This window comes from Lathamus discolor, chromosome 12, assembly GCF_037157495.1.
Source record: "Lathamus discolor isolate bLatDis1 chromosome 12, bLatDis1.hap1, whole genome shotgun sequence".
In the NCBI taxonomy this organism is placed as follows: Eukaryota; Metazoa; Chordata; class Aves; order Psittaciformes; family Psittacidae; genus Lathamus; species Lathamus discolor.
The window spans coordinates 8,668,013-8,687,766 of NC_088895.1; the positions used below are offsets into that span (position 1 = coordinate 8,668,013).

The 19,754-nt window shown below is 41.8% G+C and overlaps 1 protein-coding gene across 6 annotated transcripts in view; it reads left to right on the plus strand.

Moving 5' to 3' along the window:
• Nucleotides 1-19,754, plus strand: part of GALNT9 (polypeptide N-acetylgalactosaminyltransferase 9) — a 225,838-nt gene that overhangs the window by 199,305 nt on the left and 6,779 nt on the right. For all 6 annotated transcript variants that reach the window (XM_065692354.1, XM_065692355.1, XM_065692353.1 and 3 more), the window contains 3 exons: nucleotides 12,182-12,367; nucleotides 15,753-15,890; nucleotides 18,127-18,222. In XM_065692354.1, coding sequence (XP_065548426.1) covers nucleotides 12,182-12,367; nucleotides 15,753-15,890; nucleotides 18,127-18,222 — 420 coding nt within the window. The remainder of the gene's footprint in view (nucleotides 1-12,181; nucleotides 12,368-15,752; nucleotides 15,891-18,126; nucleotides 18,223-19,754) is intronic.

Below are 19,754 nucleotides of genomic sequence, written 5' to 3' on the forward strand. Positions count from 1 at the left end.
AGCACTTTCTTCTGTTAAAGTTCCTCTTCTGTGCCTTTGTGCCCTTCCTCTAAGGTAGCCAAAAATCCTTCCAGACACGTGCTGTCCTTTAGTCAGAAAGGTGAAGTCAAAGCACGTTGTAACAGACTCAGCAGAGGGGTTTTGCGTCTTCTTCGTGTTGTTCGTGCAGTATAAGAACACTTGCAGTGTTCCAAGGGGAGCAGCATGGGGGAAAGGGCACGGTGGTCAGAGGTGTGCTTTTGAAACTCCAGCCGTGCTTCACGTAGCTTATTCCAGTTGTTTATGGGCAGTTCCCCTCCTTCAGCACCTTCCTATGGCACTGGTTATGTTTTTCCTGGGAGGAGAATCTTAATCATGGGTTTGCCATCTGAAGTAAATAAGCATTCCCATTGAAAGCCATGCCCTGGCACATCTGTATCTGATGTTCGTTAAGGATTTGGCACTTGCTGTGTGAAAACAGGATGTCATCTGAATTCAGATGGTTTAGTGAGCAGGTGCTTATCCCCAGCAGATGAACTTGTCCAGTGTAAGCAGGTGATGATTTGTGGGTATTTTAATATAAATTGCATGTGTAGTTTGCTGATGTGATTAAAAATGGGTGTGTGGGAAAGGATGGCTGGAATTGCTGTAATGATTTGTTACTGCTTCTGCTAGAAAACTATTTTTTTTCTAATTACACGTGATATTTTATTAATTCTCTTCCTAGAGATGAGTTTTCAGTGTAAATATTACCTCCAGCTTGAGCTCTGCTAATCAGAGTACAAGAGAGAATGCTTTAATCTAGCATCACTGGTCTGGCTGGTTTCTGTACGTAGGAGAGACAGGTTTCCACTGTTCCTTACATCAGTATTACCTCTGCTGTATACTTAAAGCACTAAGACTCAGTGAGATTTATGGAACTATTAAGAATGAGCTACCAGGTATATCTCCTGGATGATAATATTCACTCTTCTGTGTTTGTATAACTGTTCCCTTGGGAAGGTCATGGAGGAGGAACAAGATAGAATTAATGCTTTCAGAAACAGGAGTGCACCCTGCATCGTCAATACCTCTGCAGGTCGCAGGTGCCAAACATGAATTTACAGAGATGGAAACTGTCCCAGTTCTTGTGGTTTTCATCAGCGCTGATCTGGAGATGTTATGTAGTAGAGATGAGAATTCACACCTCTCATATTATGCAGCTTCCTTAGAGGTCACGGTGAATGAGCATCTCTGCTGGTGAGGCTTCTCCTCGATGTTTCAGGTGCCAGTGCTTGAACAAATCAAGTCTTTTTTACACCAGCCACCACGAAGCCAGCTGATAAAGGTGCCTGATCTATGATGACTTTATAATGTGGCCTCAGCTCTGTCACCATCCACGGTACTGCTTTGTACCGTAACACCGAGTCCTGTGCCTTCTCAAAACCATGTTCAAAGCTGAATTTCAGCTGAGACACCAGATGTCTTCGTGGTCTAAAATATTAGCAATTAATCTCAGTTTGTAGCGTTTCTGCATTAGAAGAAGCTTTTACTTTAATAGCCCTTTTTTGAAAGTGTTATTCTAAGGAGATCAGCATGCTAAAATTTGCATTGTAAAAGATTGTTTTGGAACAAAGCAGGATCTAATGAGCATATAGTAAATCCCTTGGCTCTGCAGCAGAGTCACAATAAGCATAATAGCTCTGCCTGAATGAATCCCTTGCAGCCTAAAAGCTTTTTTCTTTAAAATGAAATAGCAACCCTGCAGGATTTAGTGCAGACAATATACAAAGATCATTTAAGGGCCTGTTGTGGAAAGAGAAAATAAATGAGGATGAATCCACTTAGGGTCTTTTGAAAAGACCCTTTGTGATCACTTCATTAGACAGTCTGTTTCAATATTTTCTTATTCAAGAATGACTTTATTCTAATAGAAGCATCAATAAATTCAACCCTTTTCTTTTTCCCTGTGGTCTCAGCTAAAATGCCGGGAAGCATTTTATCATTTTCAGCCTTCTTAGTGAAGGTTGAACACGCAGTCAGTATCACTGCTTCAGTAAAAGACTGAAAGTGTGAACTAGTGGTATTACACAAGAAAGGAGAAGTTGAAAACTTTAGCCTTTTACTTTCATCCTGGCTTACTGTAGGTAATAGTGAAAGCAGATGCTATTAGAGGTTCTGCCTAGTTTCAGGCCAGTGTGTTTGCCTGCCTGTTGGAAAAGGTGCCTTTGAGTTACACGCTTGCTATCTGCCCTTCCTGCAAAGTTACAAGTAGTTTCTCTCCCAGGCATATTTATGATAGGCACCCTATGTGTGAAAACCATTTCATTTGCCATTTTGAAGAAGGGCAGTTGAAATCAGAGACAATGTTGAGAGGTTGCCCAGCGAGGTGGTGGGGTCTCCATCACTAGAGATACTCGACATGGTCCTGGCAGCTGGCTGTAGGTGGCCCTGCTTGAGCACGGGGAGGTTGGACCAGATGACCTCCAAGGTCCCTTCCATCTGCAGCCATTCTGTGGTTCTGTAATTGAGCTGCCGCACGCACTGGTGTGTGTGACTCCAGACTTGCTGTGTAGGGGTTTTTCTCCTCTTTGATTGTTCAGAAAGTTTAAATCTGGAATTTGTGTTACAAAGAGACCAACCCCAGAGGTTTCAGGTGTGGGTGTTTCAGTTCCAGGACCCTGCTTTGGCAAAGGCTTTTAATTTTGCTGCTAGATTGGAGGTTGATTTTTGCTTTAGTTTAGACAGAGGAAATAATCCCTGTTCACCTGAGATACCAAATCAAAACAAGAAGGGCTTTGAAACATAAAACAACTCTTCCCAACAAATGAAAAGCTCAGACTGTCGTCATTTGATCACAGATCCAAAGCCCAAACCTGAATATAAACTAGGTGTGTATTAACCCCATCTAAATACAGTCTTTGGCTTTAGCTGTACCTCGGAGATTTGTTTAAACTAGTTTATGTGATGGGATTTAGCCAAATCTGGTCCTTTGGACTCACCACTCTTTTTTTCCCCACTGAGGAGATGAGTTTCTTGAAGAACAGTTGATTTCTGAAGCAGTTGTTGCTTTATGAGCAGTGTCCATAGGTGACAGCACCACTACTCTGACTCTTGCTGATCTTCTCCTGGCATCTGACAACATCCTTCAGCCTGTTTGGACCACTGCTGCGCTCAGCTGATCCAGGCTTGGGCCTCTTTTAAATGGCATCCAAGGGAGCACTGGACTATGAGGTGGTGTAGTGGTGCTTGTGTTTCAGGAGGAGCTTCTGAATTGCACAGTCAGCATTATTTGATGGTTTGGTGCGGGTTAGTAAAGCTGAGTCTAGTGAAACAGATATTGCTCTAAGAACTTCAGTGTTGCAGGAGCTCAGCTGCAGTCTTTCGGATATAAGCTTCCTGTACACAGTATGTCTTTATCCCTTGCCGAGACTTGAATTTAGAGGGAGATTTTCTCTATGGTCTTTTGGGATGAGTGACAAGAAACGACCTAAAGAAATCACATGAATGAGAAGTGAGGAAGAAGGATGCCAGGCTTGTCTTTAGCACCACTTCATGTATCCCATGTGGATTGTAGTTTTCCAAGGCCAATTTGTTGAATTTTAGCAGTTACAGTACAACAGTGTCTGTGCTGACAGATCTGCAGGAATGACTGACAGCAGTTCTGTTGATCGCGGGAGAAATGAGTAAATTTGTAAGAAGGCAGAAAATTATTCTCGTGTAATGTGTTCTTGAAGAATATGTTATGAGAAGCATCTGCCTGGGACAATCACCGACCTATTTCAGAGATACCAAATTGCACTTACGTTATACAAGGAAAAGTGATTGGGGTTTGCAAAACCCAACGTATTTGGTGTTAGGCCAAAAGAAGGTGTCTGCAGCCTCTTTCAGACTTGAGGAGAATTCAGAGAGAGTTTTTCTCTCTAGTCTATGGGGTTTAATACTATGCCTCAGGGCAGTCTCCTTTCTATGCCTGTCATCTATGTGATAGGAGCTCTCCTGGAGCATTTTGAGGTGCCAGCATTCATTCATTTGCTAAGAAAAACAAGTCTGAAAATTAAAACCTTGCCCTTACACAGGCTGTCCTTCCTCCCTGTTCCCATTCCTCAGTGCTTCCTGTCCCAACAGGCCCAAATGCCATCCCTAAGCGATAACGTCGATGAGGTTGATGGTAGATGAACAGCACTTACCTGCACCTAAGGTCAGCAGCACAGGGCATGCCAATGTTTCCTATACACCATGCTGTGAGGTTGCCTGCTTGGTCATTACCTGTCGAGCTGCCATCTCCCAAAATTCTGCTCCCTAAGTGCTTTCTGGGACTAACAGATCATCTCCCTACCCTTTTCCAACTGACGGACGTGCCAACATCCTGCCCTCAGCAGAGGGGTGAGCTGCTGTCCTTGCATAGCACATGGCACACTGATCCATCAGGATCTGTGGAGTCTGCATTATTCTCCTGGTGCTTCTCTTAGGAGCTACCCCAGAGCCATCAGATATCCATTTGTGCCAGGAAGGATAGGTGTCATGATCCTAGGACTGGGAAGGAGGAGCAGGCTCCAGAGCCCAGTGATGGAAGTCTGTATAAGCATAAGCTCTCCTATCGTTCCTTTGGGTACAGACCAGCTGTGTTTTGCCATCATTTCAGCCTCCTGCTAAACTCCTGCCGTGCTCTGCTTGGCTGTGAAGGCTCCTCACTAGCTCTTCAGGAAACAGCCTCATTCGGAGCAGGTTGTCTTTGACCAGCATCACTGCAGCAGGAATTCCTGAACCACCTTGGTGTGGAGTGACACTTCAGCCTTCGCCATGCCAGTCAGTGGCTATTTCAAATCCGTGTGTAAAGCCAAACCTATTCAATGTGCACAGTGCAGCCAGCCAGGGGGCATCCATCTGCTCTCGTTTCCCTGAAGGCTTTTTGCAGCTTTCATCCCCCATCACCAAGGTGTTTCAGAGCGTCTGGAATTCTCCTTGCAGAAGGGAGTTTACCTCACATGGAAGCATCATCTTCTTCCCTAGGCCTGCTTTTCTCAGAGGTGCAATATCCTGTGTGAAAACTGTGCAAAATAGGGGTTTATGGAGATTGGATTCGTGGTTAAAGCATATGGGACATCTTTAATACAATTTAAAATCCTATCCTCTCCCTCCCTTAGCAGCTAGTCTGTTAATTTATCAGACTTAGTTCTTCACACACAAAGTTTATCTGTACAGCGAGATAGCAGTTGCTGAGTGCGAGTTTCTCTAGAACATGTTTCAATTTCTTCATGCTTATCTGTTTTCTTCTGTAAGGGGGTTAACCGAAGGGTTTTATCTCCTCACTGTTGTCACTTCTGAGATCTGGGCTGGCGTGAGGTTCTGTGTAACCTCTAAGAAATACATGAAGGGCAACCTCTAAGTTTGCTACTGGAGAATGACCGGAGAAATGTGAAAGAGGAAGCAATGTAAAGTTATCAGTTGAGTGTCTCGTAGCAAGAACATTAAGGTCCTGCTGCCTTTTCTCCTCTGAAAGCAGTTCATCCGTAAACATTAGAAAACCCCAAGGGAACAAAAGTAAGAGGTCAAACTCCAACTCTGAAAAAATTAAAGGCTAATCAAGTATCTATGATGTAATTGTTTTACTTCCCTGCAAAGAGCCGGTGCCATTTGGAATCTGCCAGGAAACCTCACATTCGGTGACTCTGCAAGGGGATGCAGACGCGCTGGAACTCTGTGGTGATAGTTTTGGGAAAAGCAGCAAGCTCCAGGTATTCATCAGTGGGGCAACTGAAACACTAATAATAATCGTGAAGAGATAACACTAGTGCCGAACAGGCACCAAAGACTCGTGTGACTGTCTGCTCTTTTCTTTATATCTATGCTTCTGTCTTCAAATCAAGTTGATGCTGAATAAGCCAGGATAAAGAAGGCATGAGGAGAGCCCCAAGTGAAATTCAACCCTCCACAAACACCGCTGCTTGTTCCCAGCCTTACAGGGCAGCAGGAATAGTGGGATTAGGTATATACACACCAGGTATTTATGTTAATTAGTGACAGAACTAGCTTTTATGTGTGAGATTCTGTCACACTCCCTATGTATCTGCTATTAACAGAATATCTGTAAACTGCTGTTAGCAGGAGTTGAAACCAAAAAGGCAAGGACTGCAATGGAGACAATGTTGGTATCAGTCAATCAAGGACCCTTTTGGGTCCTGTAATTTGCAAGCATTGGTCAGAAGTTTGTCATGGAATCTTTGACAAAACACATGATCTGTGGATCTTGAGATGTGATTTCTTCCTTTTTACAGTTCTCTTGGCAGCTAAAAGCATCTCTCGTGTAAGCTGTTTTGTCCCAGCAAGGAAAGCTTTCTGCTCTGTAAGTGCACCATGAAATAGCACATGCTATTTTGAGAAATGAGAGTTGGGACTTTTTTGCACCATAATTATGGCTGCCTTTGAAGATGGTGATAAAAATGGAGCTGATGAACAAAACGGGACCACGTGATTCGTTTTCCATATGACATGTTTGATTATGACAGCCCCCTTGTTTCTAACAGCTTCCTATGTGAAGTGAAAAACAGAGAGCACTTTATCCAGCACATCTGATTAAATATGGCTCTCTAGTCAGCACTGAGAATATGTGGAAGAAAGAATAGCCATAAAACCGCATTAGAAAAAGTAGAAAATGTCATGTTATGAATTGCTTTGAAAAATCAGTTTTCAGTGAACTATGTAAATTGTCAATAATGGAGATGCAAGGACTGTAACTGTGCTGTATTCATGCTCATTTTTGGTTTCTAGAGTGGGCACTGGGGAGAGTTGCCACATCCACTGAAGACTGGAGGATAGCTAGTGAGCTCCTGGGTTTCAGACGGGAAAGGATCTTAATGTCAGGTTTCAAATCTGCTTTTAAGAATTCCTTCTGATTTAAACCTTGCTGGTCCATGGGTGACTGGAGAGGCCAGAACTGCAGCACTATCTTCCTGTGCTTATTTTAATTAAGATTATTTGCAGTAATTGCAATATTAAGAGTTATCTTTGTGTTTGGCTTTCCTGTACACATGGGGTTTATGTTATACAGTGGTGCTCAAGGAGCTGAGAAGGTCCCAGTGGTGCTGCTGCTGTGAGTTTACTACCTGGGCTCTGTGTCCTCCTGCCCTTTGGGTGCTGCAGCTTTAGCTAGGGAGTATTCAGACTTCATTCACCTTGAGGAACCACAAGTTAATCACCCTGTGAGAACCCGTCACTTGGACAGTCGGTCGCAGTGGTTAAAGGCACCTTTAACACCAGACCACGTGCACTCAGAAGCGCTGTGAGCCCCTGGCCTCCTTAAAGTTTAACGGGCAGGTTTTTTGAGGCTTTTCCAACTGATAAAACAAAAATATTCCATGGAAAAGGCTGTAGTTTGGCAAAATGTCTAAATGAGAACAAATACCTCTTTTTAATGCTGTCCGAAGATGGTGTTTTGCAGCAAAAGGTTTGGGTTTTCAGTTTAAACTGGCTTTTCAGTTTGAAATATGCTCTTACTAAGAAAAAACACTTTGGGGGTAGTTTTTTTGGAGGGGAAATGGGGGTGACAAAGAGCGTGTGTTTCAACTAGTGAAAATATCTCAGATTGATGTTCTCCTGACAATTTAGGTCAGCAAAATTTCTGAAACATGTGGGAGTTCTTCTAGGATAGGAAAATCTTTTCCAGTCCTGCCGTAGGTGTGTGTGGGTAGTCTAGGAGACATCCGTCTTTGGTAGGCTTTGCTTGAAAATAGAAGAAAACCTGAGATCCCTGACTTTTAAGAATTCCCACGCTGGGATTATCACAAAACAGGGATATCTGAGCTGCTTTGAGAACTCCTCCATCTCTTCTGTTGCCTTCACACAGAAAAGGAAGTCCGAAGGGTGACTTCTGTGAAGTGCTGCTCAGGTGGAGGTCAGAACTGCTTTTGTAAAACATCAGTCTGGTGCCAGCAGAAGGGCTTTGTTTGGGGATGTGCTGAACATCCACCTCTGGAGCACTGCCTCTGGCAGAGCCATCGCAGCGGTGCCAGGTAACGCACTGCTGGGCCTACCAGCAGCAGGAGAAAATGCATTTCCTCATAGAATTCCTTCTTGTTTGGCAAGAGTTAAAGCATAGCAATGCATTAAGCCTTCTGAATCGTGCGGCCAGTGTTGGTGATGAACAGTGTAGGTCATGGTAGACAAGACACTGTCTCATCTCTGTTTGCCTTTGATGCACGGAATATGATGGCAATTGTTTGTTGCAGAGTGAATGGTGAGCACTGTTTGTAGGACAGCTGTATTTCAGGTGCGCAGGAACAGCTAATAATTAGTGTCAGTAAATCACTGTAGCGCCAGCCACAAACGTTATAATTCAGTTGGTAATTTACCCCTGATGTGGGTACTTATTCTTCTTAATATGCCTGTTTATAGGAAAGTTGATTGAGATAATTGAGCAGTGAAAATGCTCAGGTAACACGGCTTTGGTAACATTTATATTGCCATCAGTTTTGTTTATAGCAGCCTAAAGAGCAATACCGAAATTAGAAATTAACTACAATTAGCAAATAAATTGAGTGTCTCTTGGAATTACTTGATCATGTCTTAAAACGCTGCACAGTGTGATGCGAAAGCCAAGTGAGTCCCTGGGCTATGGTAGCTGCATGGAGCTGAGGCGCACACAAAGCAGGAGCCTCTCGGCTTCAGTGTTGCTGATGCCCAGCATTAGCATCATACAGGTGCTCGAAAGGGTTTTGATCCTGTACCTACCTTACCTTCAGCAGAGCCTGGGCTGCTGCCCCACAGTCCAGGTTTGGTGAGTGCACACTGTGATGCCAGAACCAAAGTCTACCTCTCCATGAGGATAAAAGCAGCTGAGTGAGGTTTTCAGTGATGTGCACCCTTGTACAGTGTGGCCAAGACACTATTCCACTTGCATGTTCTCAGTAAGTGAACCTTGAAACACACATTTAATGTTGGCAAATTGTCACGAGAGGAATAGCTTGTATCGGAAATACGTTGTTATCCCAGAAGATGAGTTGTAGACATGGAAGTTGGTTTCCTCTGATTATCTGAAACATGTCTATTTGGATGTCATTTTGTGCTCACAGGTAGAAATAGTTTGCTTCCCATAGTAAGACATTTTAAGAACTCTGCTTGATAAATGCTGTAGAGATATGTGTAATTATTTTTTCTGGCATAATTTCGTAGTTAGATGTGGAAAGAAATGAGTTGTTTAGTACTGTTCAAATGGGTCATTAAATACAGTTCTGAAGAAGAAAGGAGGAGAACAAACCAGTTTCAGGGGCAGCCACTGACTCACATTTCTTATCTGCTTCATGCAGTAAAACTTCCCTTGTTCCTTCATCCTTCATTGTATTTCAGAGCCTTCGTGTAGATAGAGGCAGACAGGCAATGGCTTTCTGAATTGCATGTGTCTTTCAATTCTGCAGCAGCAGGAGGAAGGTGCTGCTAAACCTCCCCATCCTCCTGATTCAGACACAAGTCTTCAGAACCATCTAAATCTCACATGACTGCTCTTCACTACTGGGATCATGTCTGGTTTGGGGTGCATGTATTTGGTTGTACTAAGCTCTTCATTTAAGCTTAAGTAATTGCTCTGGAAAGGGAGAGGACAAGAGCTTTGCTTCATACTTGGCAGTGCACCAAAAGGGTGTGTGGGGATACAGAGGCACGTCTGTGCTCCACTGAGCAGCAACTAATCCTGATGAAGTGAAACAGGAGACCTTGTCTGGCCTGAAAAGAAATGGCCCACAGTCAAGCAGCTGTAGCATTTATCTGGGATATGGACAAATGGTGGGAGAGTGTATGCCTGGTGATACATCACTGCCTCACTGCCTTCTTATCCTGTGCAATGTACATCCGGCTACCTCCTGGGAAACAGCCCCACTGGTTTCTGGTGACATACTCCCCAAAACACAAGTCATCTGGGGTAAATCAGTATCTCCATGGGAAGCAAATTTCCTTGAGTATTTCTTGACTGTTTCCTTCCTTCTCCTCTTCAGCAGATTTTTGTCTCTTTGAAGAGCAAAACGGGGCTGAGGGGTAGAGGAAAGATTTGGCTGATTGTAAATGTGAGGCAATGTAGAGATTGCAGCTGGGGTGGTAACAGTGCAGGTCCCTGCTGCCTGCACCAGGATCCTAGTGACAGGGCGAGTGTTGCCTGGCCTGAGGCTGCTGCTGCCTTTTTCTGTTGTGTTTCCTTCAAAGCCAGGTGCCTGACTTCCCTGTGGATTTCATCTGGGGAGAATTTATCACTGATAAATAACTTTGTGTTGAATTTACAGATGAGCTAAACCATTTCCTTTAATGTTGCAGTTTAGTACCTTTTCCTCTTCAGGTTTGCATGAGCACTGGCATTTGAAGGAAATAAATCTTCTGCTTAGATAAGGCATTTGCCATTGCTACCAAAATATATAAATGACAATTACAAGGTCATTAACCATAGCAAGAGAAAGAAAAATGTGCCATGCATTAAATAGCTGACTTCCAGGATGAGTTGGGCAAATAGCAGTATACTGAAGTGTACTGCTCATTTCCCCTTCTGACCATGAAAATCAATTAATCCCTTTCTTTTTTCATGGCACTTCCCCTTTGCACTGGAAACCTCAGCATATGTCAGGCCAAATTTATGAGTAGCGGTTTTTCAGTGTATTTCATTTATCAAATGTAAATTCCAGTGGCCAGTGATTTACTGCAGAACCGTTTGGAAAGCAGCAAGTACATATTACCTATCAGAGTATTTAGGAAAAAAAAGGCAAACTGGAGCAGAAGATTTTATCTGCCGCTTCCCAAGCAATTTATCTTTGTCCCCAAGAAGGCAGCTTAGGTGAAGAACTGGCCCAGTGTTACTCTGGAGTGCATCTTGCCTAGAAATGAAGCTCTTACACTCTTCTGTGACTTTGGAAAGCAATGGATTATTGCTTGTATTTTACTACCTTTTATTTATTTCAGCTACATTATAGCACTGGGTGCAGACCGGAGGGAGCTGAAAGGCATAAGCTTCACTCACCCTGCATCACTCTGTATCTCACTGATTCAAAGAGGAAAGTCCTCATTGTTTCCCATCCCAGAGTTCAGGCAGTAAATAATCAACAGGACAAACCTCTGCAGCACATCACAGCTATGCCTGGGTGATACAGTCTCCACTCAGCCCCTTTTTCCATCTTCATCAGCTCAGGGGTAGAAAGAGAAGTGGCCATTTATTGCTTCTGATGTTACCAGGATGCAGGTACAGGTACACAGAACAGTTGCACCAGGGGTTTCTCCTTCCCTTGCTGCTGGCAGGTAAGAGCTGAGGGGATGTAGGAGCACTGGGTGAGAACTGCATCTGTTGTGCTCACATCCACTGCCAAGTGCAGCGGTAACCCCTGTTGCTAAATAAACGTGTTTCACTTAATGGCCGAATTCACCAGGGCACCCTGAGCTGAGACTGGAGTCTCTATTCTTGGGTGAAATTTCCATGGGACATCCTGTACTGACCAGGTAAGTCAGTGCTTGTTTCTTACTGATGAAGGCAGGACAAAGCACGTCTGTGATGGGAGAATTGCTGTACTGAAAATCAGTGAAGCCTGCAGGGGCTGGATTAGAAAGAGTAATTGACTGACTCACGGTCAAAGTCTTAAGTTTCCATAATCAGCAAATAAGTGTGTTTCCATGCCTTTTTTCTGGTGGTATTGTGCATGTGGGTAATTTGTTTCCTTTTATTTCCCAAAGGTAGGGTTTAAAACCCCACATAATAGACTGTGGTGTGGAACAAGTCATCTGAGATGCTGATGTACACTAAATGTGTATCAGACTTTTCTGGCAGTCACATTTAAACTATTAAAAGTTTGTAGACTTGGAGAGCAGACACAGTAATCCCCACGTAGACAGCCAGACGACAGAACTGATTTTTCGAAGTTTCAATAAAAAGCACTAGGTTAAATTAGTCCCTGTGATAGAGGTTGCCACCTTACAATTTGTCTTCTGCCTAATGGTTCCAAGGTCAGTGACAGTATGGGGAAAGACTTGCATATCTGTGGCATGCAAATTTATGTACCTAACACAGCCAGGTGCATTCACCTCGAACTCATCTGTAGTCTATGTGTCCAGAGAAAGGTAAGTTGGATGGTTGTGCTGAACCGTTCGATGGTGCCCATCTCTGACTGGGGAATGCTCTACATTCAGCCTCTGAAAAGAAACAGAAGAAACCAAACCAACCCCCCCCCCCCCCAACATGTGATTGTTATTTCATCTCCAGGTCTGGCAATGTGGAGGAAGCATGGAGGTGTTACCCTGTTCCCGCGTGGCACATATTGAACGCACAAAGAAACCCTACAACAACGACATTGATTACTATGCAAAGCGCAACGCCCTGCGGGCTGCTGAGGTCTGGATGGATGACTTCAAGTCACATGTTTACATGGCATGGAACATCCCCATGGCAGTAAGTACAGGTCACGTTGTCTGCCAGCCAGAGGCAGGAACGTGGATGGGTGTTCCTGGTTAGCTCTTGGAGGTGAAGGATAATTACTACAGGTGTACCAAGTGGGCTTAGCTTAAGGGGAAGAGTGCTTCCATGCTGGTGCATGCTTAATATGAAGAGTTCTGCCATGTAAACTTGCTTCCTCAGTGTAAGTTTTGTTGTACACCCAGGAGCAGTGACACAGATTTATAATTTAACTGGTGCAAAATGTTCCAGGTTTATGTGCTTCCTCAGAAGAAGTCATTAATTTGGGATGGCATTAAACTTTGAGGTGTTCATATGCTACAGCAGTGAGGACTACGGAAATGTCTGTAAATAAATATCATCATTCATCGTGAGGCTCAATAGACCTCACAAGCATAAAAAACAAAGTATGTAATAAAAGAATCACACATTAAATAGTTTTACTGTCTACAGGCTGCAAGTTGCAATGTGGACATATTCTGTTTCTCACTGTGCATAGGAATTGTAGATGGCATGTGAGGGCCTCTAGGAATCCATGTAATATAAATATTAGATAAACTGTAGGTTCAATTTATCACTTTTTTCTGTAAGTATATCACATGCTTCATCTCCACTGAGCATAATTCCTGGAGAGGAGAGGGATGTTATATCCCAGTCAGGTGGAAGCTGACTGCTGCTGTATTCTTTAGTGGTATTTGCATCCAAATTATTCATGTGAAGGGGCACAGGGAGAGCAGCTGAGGGGAAGCATGCACCAGTGTGCAGGTAATGGTGGTTTAGTTAACCCTTGCATGAGGGGCTGGTCCAGAGCTGATTGAAGCACATGGAAACAGGAATGTTCCTACCGGAATAGGAAGGTAAGTCTTTGTGAATGTTCAGTTATGATACAGAGTCCACCAAAGTCACGGGAGTCTTGTCAGAGACTTCATAGGATTTAGACTGTGTCCTAAATATCTACATACTAAATATGTACTTTGGGATCTAGGTACAGTTTTTGTTCATTCCTGTTGTGGTGTTGCAAATACCTGTACCTAAAGAAGCCACGTTTCATTCTTCTCCATGTGATGTCTGAATATGTCAGATGTTCGCATGTGTCCAAACGGCGCCCAGTGCTGTTTAGTATCGGACACTCTGTGCAAGGGAAGGGCTCTATGAAGACGTGTTTTGGTGACTTCTTTTGGCATGAGAGGTAATTGCAGAGACTTACTTTGTTTTAACAAAAGGCAGCACTGCGTGACTTCTTTCCCACACAAGAATTCCATGATAGCTGGAGGGAAACAGCAGCGTCCATTTAAGTTTTTAGGGCTGTTTTGGCCCTGTCTGCATCCACTTGATAAAACAGTTTCAATCAGATGAAAGAGTAACCTTGGTAAAATTGTTTGCTTGGTGCCATCTCGAATCCTGGGAAAAGGCAAGATATTTAAATAAACATTTACCCCAAAACATGATTTCCTTTAATCTGAGATTACTCACTGATGTAGTTTTCTGCACTGAGCTATACAACAGTGCTTTTAAAAAAACCCTGGCACATCTACATTAAGAGACAGAAAGCAGAAGTACTGAACATTAAAATTTTCTTTCCATAAAATAAATTGATTAATTGATAAAATGTGCATCATAAAAATAACCCCGTTAGCTCTCAGAAAAAAGGAAGTGAGTGTTAGTGTTCACAGAGTTATTCCACTGTAGCATTCAACCCAGAAGCCCATTCAACCCAGATGACTAAGAAGTACTGTACTGTTACGAGCCACAAGAAAAACCTTCTGCAGGAGAACTAGAAACCGCATTGCCTGGTTATAAAGAATATGTCCACATACTAAATGCTGTGGACACCTCATTTGTGTGCCATCACATTGTAACCCGCACGTGATTACTGCAGCTAATAAGCACTGCGCTATCATAGCTGCTCTGTAGAAAAGGCACCACAAATAGGGCTCTGTACTGCCTCGTTCTAGAATAGGGGAGAAAGGAGGGAAGTAAAAACATGTTTCCTCCCATACCAAACCCCATCCAAATTAACCCTTTCATAATTCATGGCATCTTTTCCACAGCTCACTCCCTTCCAAGTTACTGAGGATCTGTGCATAATGTGTGTCTTGATCAGCAGACGATCTTTGGACACATCTGCAAGATCATATTCCTATAACCTTCAGCAGTGGGTCAACATAGCTTTAGTTTAGTTAACCAAGTAGTTGGTTTGCCCCTGCTTATGATCTATTCCTTGACAATTTTAGTGATAAAGGAATCTTATATTGCATGATTTATTGTGCTGAGTGCTTCCAAGAACTGCTCTCCTTCCACGCAGCCTGAAGTAGTACGTAAATTAACATTCATTTGAATGGATGCTGCATAGAGAGCTCATGACAAAGTATGCATCAGCAAACAGCAGTGAGCACAGCAAACTCTTTATGTGGCAAATAGAAAAACCTGTTCAGTATTACACTTGTATTCTCTCCTGAAAATGAAGCATCTGTTGGGGATTCTAATAAACCCTGAGCTAAGATTTGCTGCTGTCTTGTAACCCTGCATTAGACACAATTTGTAAACCGTACAGGAATCATTCTGGAGGAAATGTACCTCAGACAGATCCATGCACAAGTCCCTGGGTTCAGTCCACTTGATCCATATAGTGTCAGAAAAGATTTTTAGATGAGGTAATTCTTGCTGTCTTAATGTTGAACTGTGGTGATTTGTAACAGTTTAAATCAACAGACGCTACCTGAGGACCTGGCATTTCCTAAATGGCTGGGTTTGATCATACTGATTTGACTCTCCCAGCCTGCGTTTTTCATGGGATTTGAATTCAAACAAGAATCAGATTCTGAAGCAGAATTATAAAGAAGGTGTTGTGCATTTTATGGCTCAGGTCTGTGAATGAGCTCCATTTCCAGTAAAAACTGAATGCTGGTCTATGCAAGTGTTTAATGGAGCTTAATGACTTTTTGAGCAGCTCTGCTTTGAAGATTTAACAGGTCTGTTCTAACCTCATTTACATTAGTGAATACCCAAGGCTGTTACTAGAGTAAACCATGATCACGCTGCCATATCTTAGATCAGAATTACTGCCTAAATGCCTAATGAATCTAAAAGCAAAGGAGTTCAGTTTGATTGCAAAAACTTGGAATTGCTGTAACGGCATTCTGATTGTATTATTACTTTGATTTATGTTTGGGTTTTGCTTGTTCGTTATCCCTTTTTTCCACTGACTTTCATTATTATTTATTGTCTGCTCTCAACAGCAGCTGTTTGATAAGCTGCTACTTACGAAAGAGAGAAGGAAATACAGCTTGGTATACAAAATGAACTCCAATTCGGTGTCAGTAAAGAAAACATCTGTATAGTCAATGCAGTGAGACTTCTTTATTCTTTCTCTGCTTTGTAGAACCCTGGAGTTGACTTTGGAGACGTTTCTGAAAGAATAGCTCTACGACAGAGACTGCAGTGCCGGAGTTTTAAGTGGTACTTAGAGAACGTCTATCCTGAAATGAGGGTTTATAATAATACAGTCACTTATGGAGAGGTACTGTATGTCTTTGAAAAATACATCATGGCTGCATTAGAGCAGTCCTTTCATCTTAGTGGTGGGTATCAGGATGTACAGAGCAATTTCAAGTCAGCACAGTAGTAGCAAAAGAAATGCCCTCTCCTGTGTTTAATCACCACTAAGAAGCGTGGCTTTGAGAAGCTCTGTCCTTCGTGCTGGGGTATGATTGTGTAATGATGATACACAACCTCCTTGGTTTTTGCTTTAAAATGGAGCAGCTCTGAGAACATAAATTTGGGGTAATTGTTTCCCAAATAGACATCCTCAAAAAAAATCAGCAGTCAAGACAGCTATAGTTATTACAGTTAATGAGAACAGTTGAGTTTGCTGAATTATTTTTAGGTAAAGAATTACCCTTTGTTTGGGTTTTACCAAGCTACCTGAAGGATTACGTTCACTTTATTAATCGTTTTTGCATTCCTCATTGTTCAGGATAAAAAGCAACATACCCTTGCTCAGATTATGAGGTGAGGCTACCATTTGCCAGGTCTTTATCTCAGCATGAAAAAGTCAGAGGAAGAACAATTTTTCTACTTTGTGCTCAGATTCTGTATTTTCATTGTCACTTGGGTACCAGTACTGAGTCAGACCCTGGAACACCTACTCAGAGGCAGATGAGTGGATAGGTTTTTTAACCTTACTGAAATGCTGAATCTAAACATGTTAGAAATGTGTAGGTGTTTCAATTGACCTCAGCTCTCTGAAACATTTCTTCCTGTGCTGTGAACCAAAGCTCCTGCATACACTTGACCCCAGTATGTAGTGAAGTCAGATATCCCTTCTGTAATTCTTTGAATCTGTCACGTGCCTGTGATGTAACGACTGCTGTCACGACTGTGACCTGGGCTGAAATTCTAGGAGCTCTCCTGCTGCTTAATGTTTTTACAATTCTCTTTTAATTGTCTACTTGAACTACAATTAAATCCGAAGGCAATATATTTTCACACAAGACAACTAAATGGACATTCTTCCTTTCTGTTCCATTTGATTGACTTCATGTAAGTCAGGCACTTCAGCTACTGATATGAAGTGTAAGTTTTATTGCATAATATCACTTTGCATCCTAATATAAGTATCCCTGGCAGTAACTGAGGAAAGACATTTAGTAAATTCAACAGGAGCTATTAGTAACTGTCAGCTCTAAGAAGGCTGTTAACTGTGAGGAACATTGGCAGTTCTGCCAATGTTGTGTCAATTATACCAGACGGTTAGCAAGCTGGTCTCTAAAAAGAAGTTTGTTTCTGTTGAGTGGTCACATAGAAGGTTCTTGAGTCAAACAGGAAGTTTAGTGATGCAAGCATCTAATTCGTTAAAACTTGTAATAAAATAGAACACACGAGCTATTTAGCTAGTATAAACTGGCATAGTTCCCTTTCAGTCTTGCATGCCTGCAATGAAAAACTAGAGGCTTCATCCTAAATGACATCAAGTTGTTATTAAATACTTTCTCTTCTGCTTATTTTCTTTGAGAAAAAATATGTCTGGATTTTAGTGAGTTTAAAGGAAAATAAATGTATTGAGTAGATGTGAAACAGATTGAAACAGTAGTAAAAAATGTATTCTCTAGTGACTAAATTCACATTTTTTAAAGCCGTGCCATAAAGCTGTCTTCATTTTCTTTAGCCTTTATAGTACCTGAGTCATAAAATAAACCTTCTCAGATTTAACTGTTGAACCCCCTTATCCGATCAGATCCCCTGTTATGCTTCTATACTGTAATATCAAGAATTACTTACTGGTTTTTCCAACACTTCATGCAGCAGCTATTTCTGTATTATGGGGGCAGCCAGACAAATACTTCACAGTCTAAACCAAAGTCACCTGTTGACTGTTTCAAAATATCTAAATAACTTCTTGTTCAAGAAGTTATTGCTGTATCCTTTCACAGCGATGTGCTTTGTGTCACTTCTATACATAGCCATATACTTTATTCTCAATTCCAGTAGAATGTTTTCATATGGGTTTTTTTGTTTCTATACGAGCAATAGATGCAAACAGAATGGTGCTACAGCAGGTTGTCCAAATCGTGTCTCTCCTGGAGCAAAGTCAGTACTGGCATCCTGTCATACCTCGAGAATAAGCATGTGTTTCTCAGAGAAAAACGTTTTACATTGTTCCAGTAGCTGTAGTGCAGCTCAGATTTAGCTGTATTGGACTTGCATTATACAGATTAATTTCTGCTACAACTGTTTTCTTTCTGATCTGGTTACAGGTGCGTAACAGCAAAGCTAGTGGCTACTGCTTAGATCAGGGAGCTGAAGAGGATGACAAAGCAATCCTTTATCCATGCCATGGAATGTCTTCTCAGGTAAATGGTTAAAATCCCATCATTAGTAAGAAAATTTTAAAGAATTTTCAGAAGAAACAAAAGTAAATTTGGTTTATTCCATTTGAGGTTGGCAGCATATTCTTGAGATGCAAATGAAAATAACTGGCTTTACTCCAGGTTTTTTGGGTGCCCTTTCCAAGGCTGTTCAGCATGTGAATTGAAGATGCTAGTTAGGAAAACAGAAGAATCATTATAATTTGGTTTAGTATCAGAGAGATCCAGCACAGATCTATGAATTTAGACGGTTTGATTGAGCAGCTCTTCTTGTTATGACTTGGCTTGTTCTAGGAATAGTACCTCCCTAAATTAACTGTTCATTGGTCCTATCGGTTCCTATGCAGAAATGATTTAGCAAGCTGCTGCTGTGATTCCTCAAGTAGGCAAAAGTTAAGCACGCATTTAACATCAACTTCAAAGGGAATTAGCAACATCTTTTAAGTTAATGCTTTTCTAGCATAGAATTCGTTTTCACCGGTCCCTGTGTGTATTATTATTTTCTCAGAGGTGTCTGAAGATTCTAAAATTGCATTTCTTCTTCCCACACTCACAGTGGTGTTACTTGTTTTTTAAATACAAGTTGGGTATTATTTAAATCCAGGACTTGAGCTTCCTCTGAAATGTAATTCTAGTTTCTTTTGAAGTACCATCAAAACCACGTTAATGAACATTCTCATGTGTAAATAAACTCTTGACCTTATCACAGACTTAACAACTATCTGGAGTTCAGTCATACATACATTGATTTGATTCCTGGCTCATCTGTCACCGTGGAGGAATAACAAGAGTCACAAAATATAAATATTGCCCATGGTGCTTAATTGCAAGCTGGTGAGGGAGTCACACCTGATTAGAGAGAAGGGCCAGTAATTCCTACTGACAAAACGTCCACCCTTGGCAGGATTGTTATGGAACATTTGACTGACACTTTCCTAGTAGAGGCAGGAGGAACAGCCTTTCAGTAAGGTAACAAAATAGTGTTGCTTAATTAGATGTAAATGAGCCTCTCAAGAAGACTCTAGTTAGAGATGTTAAGGCACTCAGAGTTCAGTCTCTTGCTCTATGCTAATTCTGACCAGAAAGCTGCAAATTCAAGTCCTTCCAGAAAGTCCCTTTGCAACATCTGATGTCCCATCATTGTGCCAGCATTGGGAAGAGTAATAAAATAGCTGGTTCTGACAGCAATTTATTTTGCAATTTAAGTCCCTAACCTACTTGTTTGCATCTACAACTCCTGTTTTATACAATATGCTTTGGCTTTTTTTATTTATTTTTATTTTATTTATTTTTATATTGTATTTGTAGAAGAAAATACACGAAGGGTGTAAGTTACTGTGAATTTATTGGAAAAGAAATACAACACACCTAGCTTCTCCTGACTTAACTCTTGTAAATTTGGGTGCATAAAGCAGTTAATCTCTCAGCATCCAGCTCTGACCAATTTTTTCCATTAAGGAACACGTAATTTTCCTTTTAGTAAGATGTAAATCTGATGCCTAGTAAAGATTGCCTTT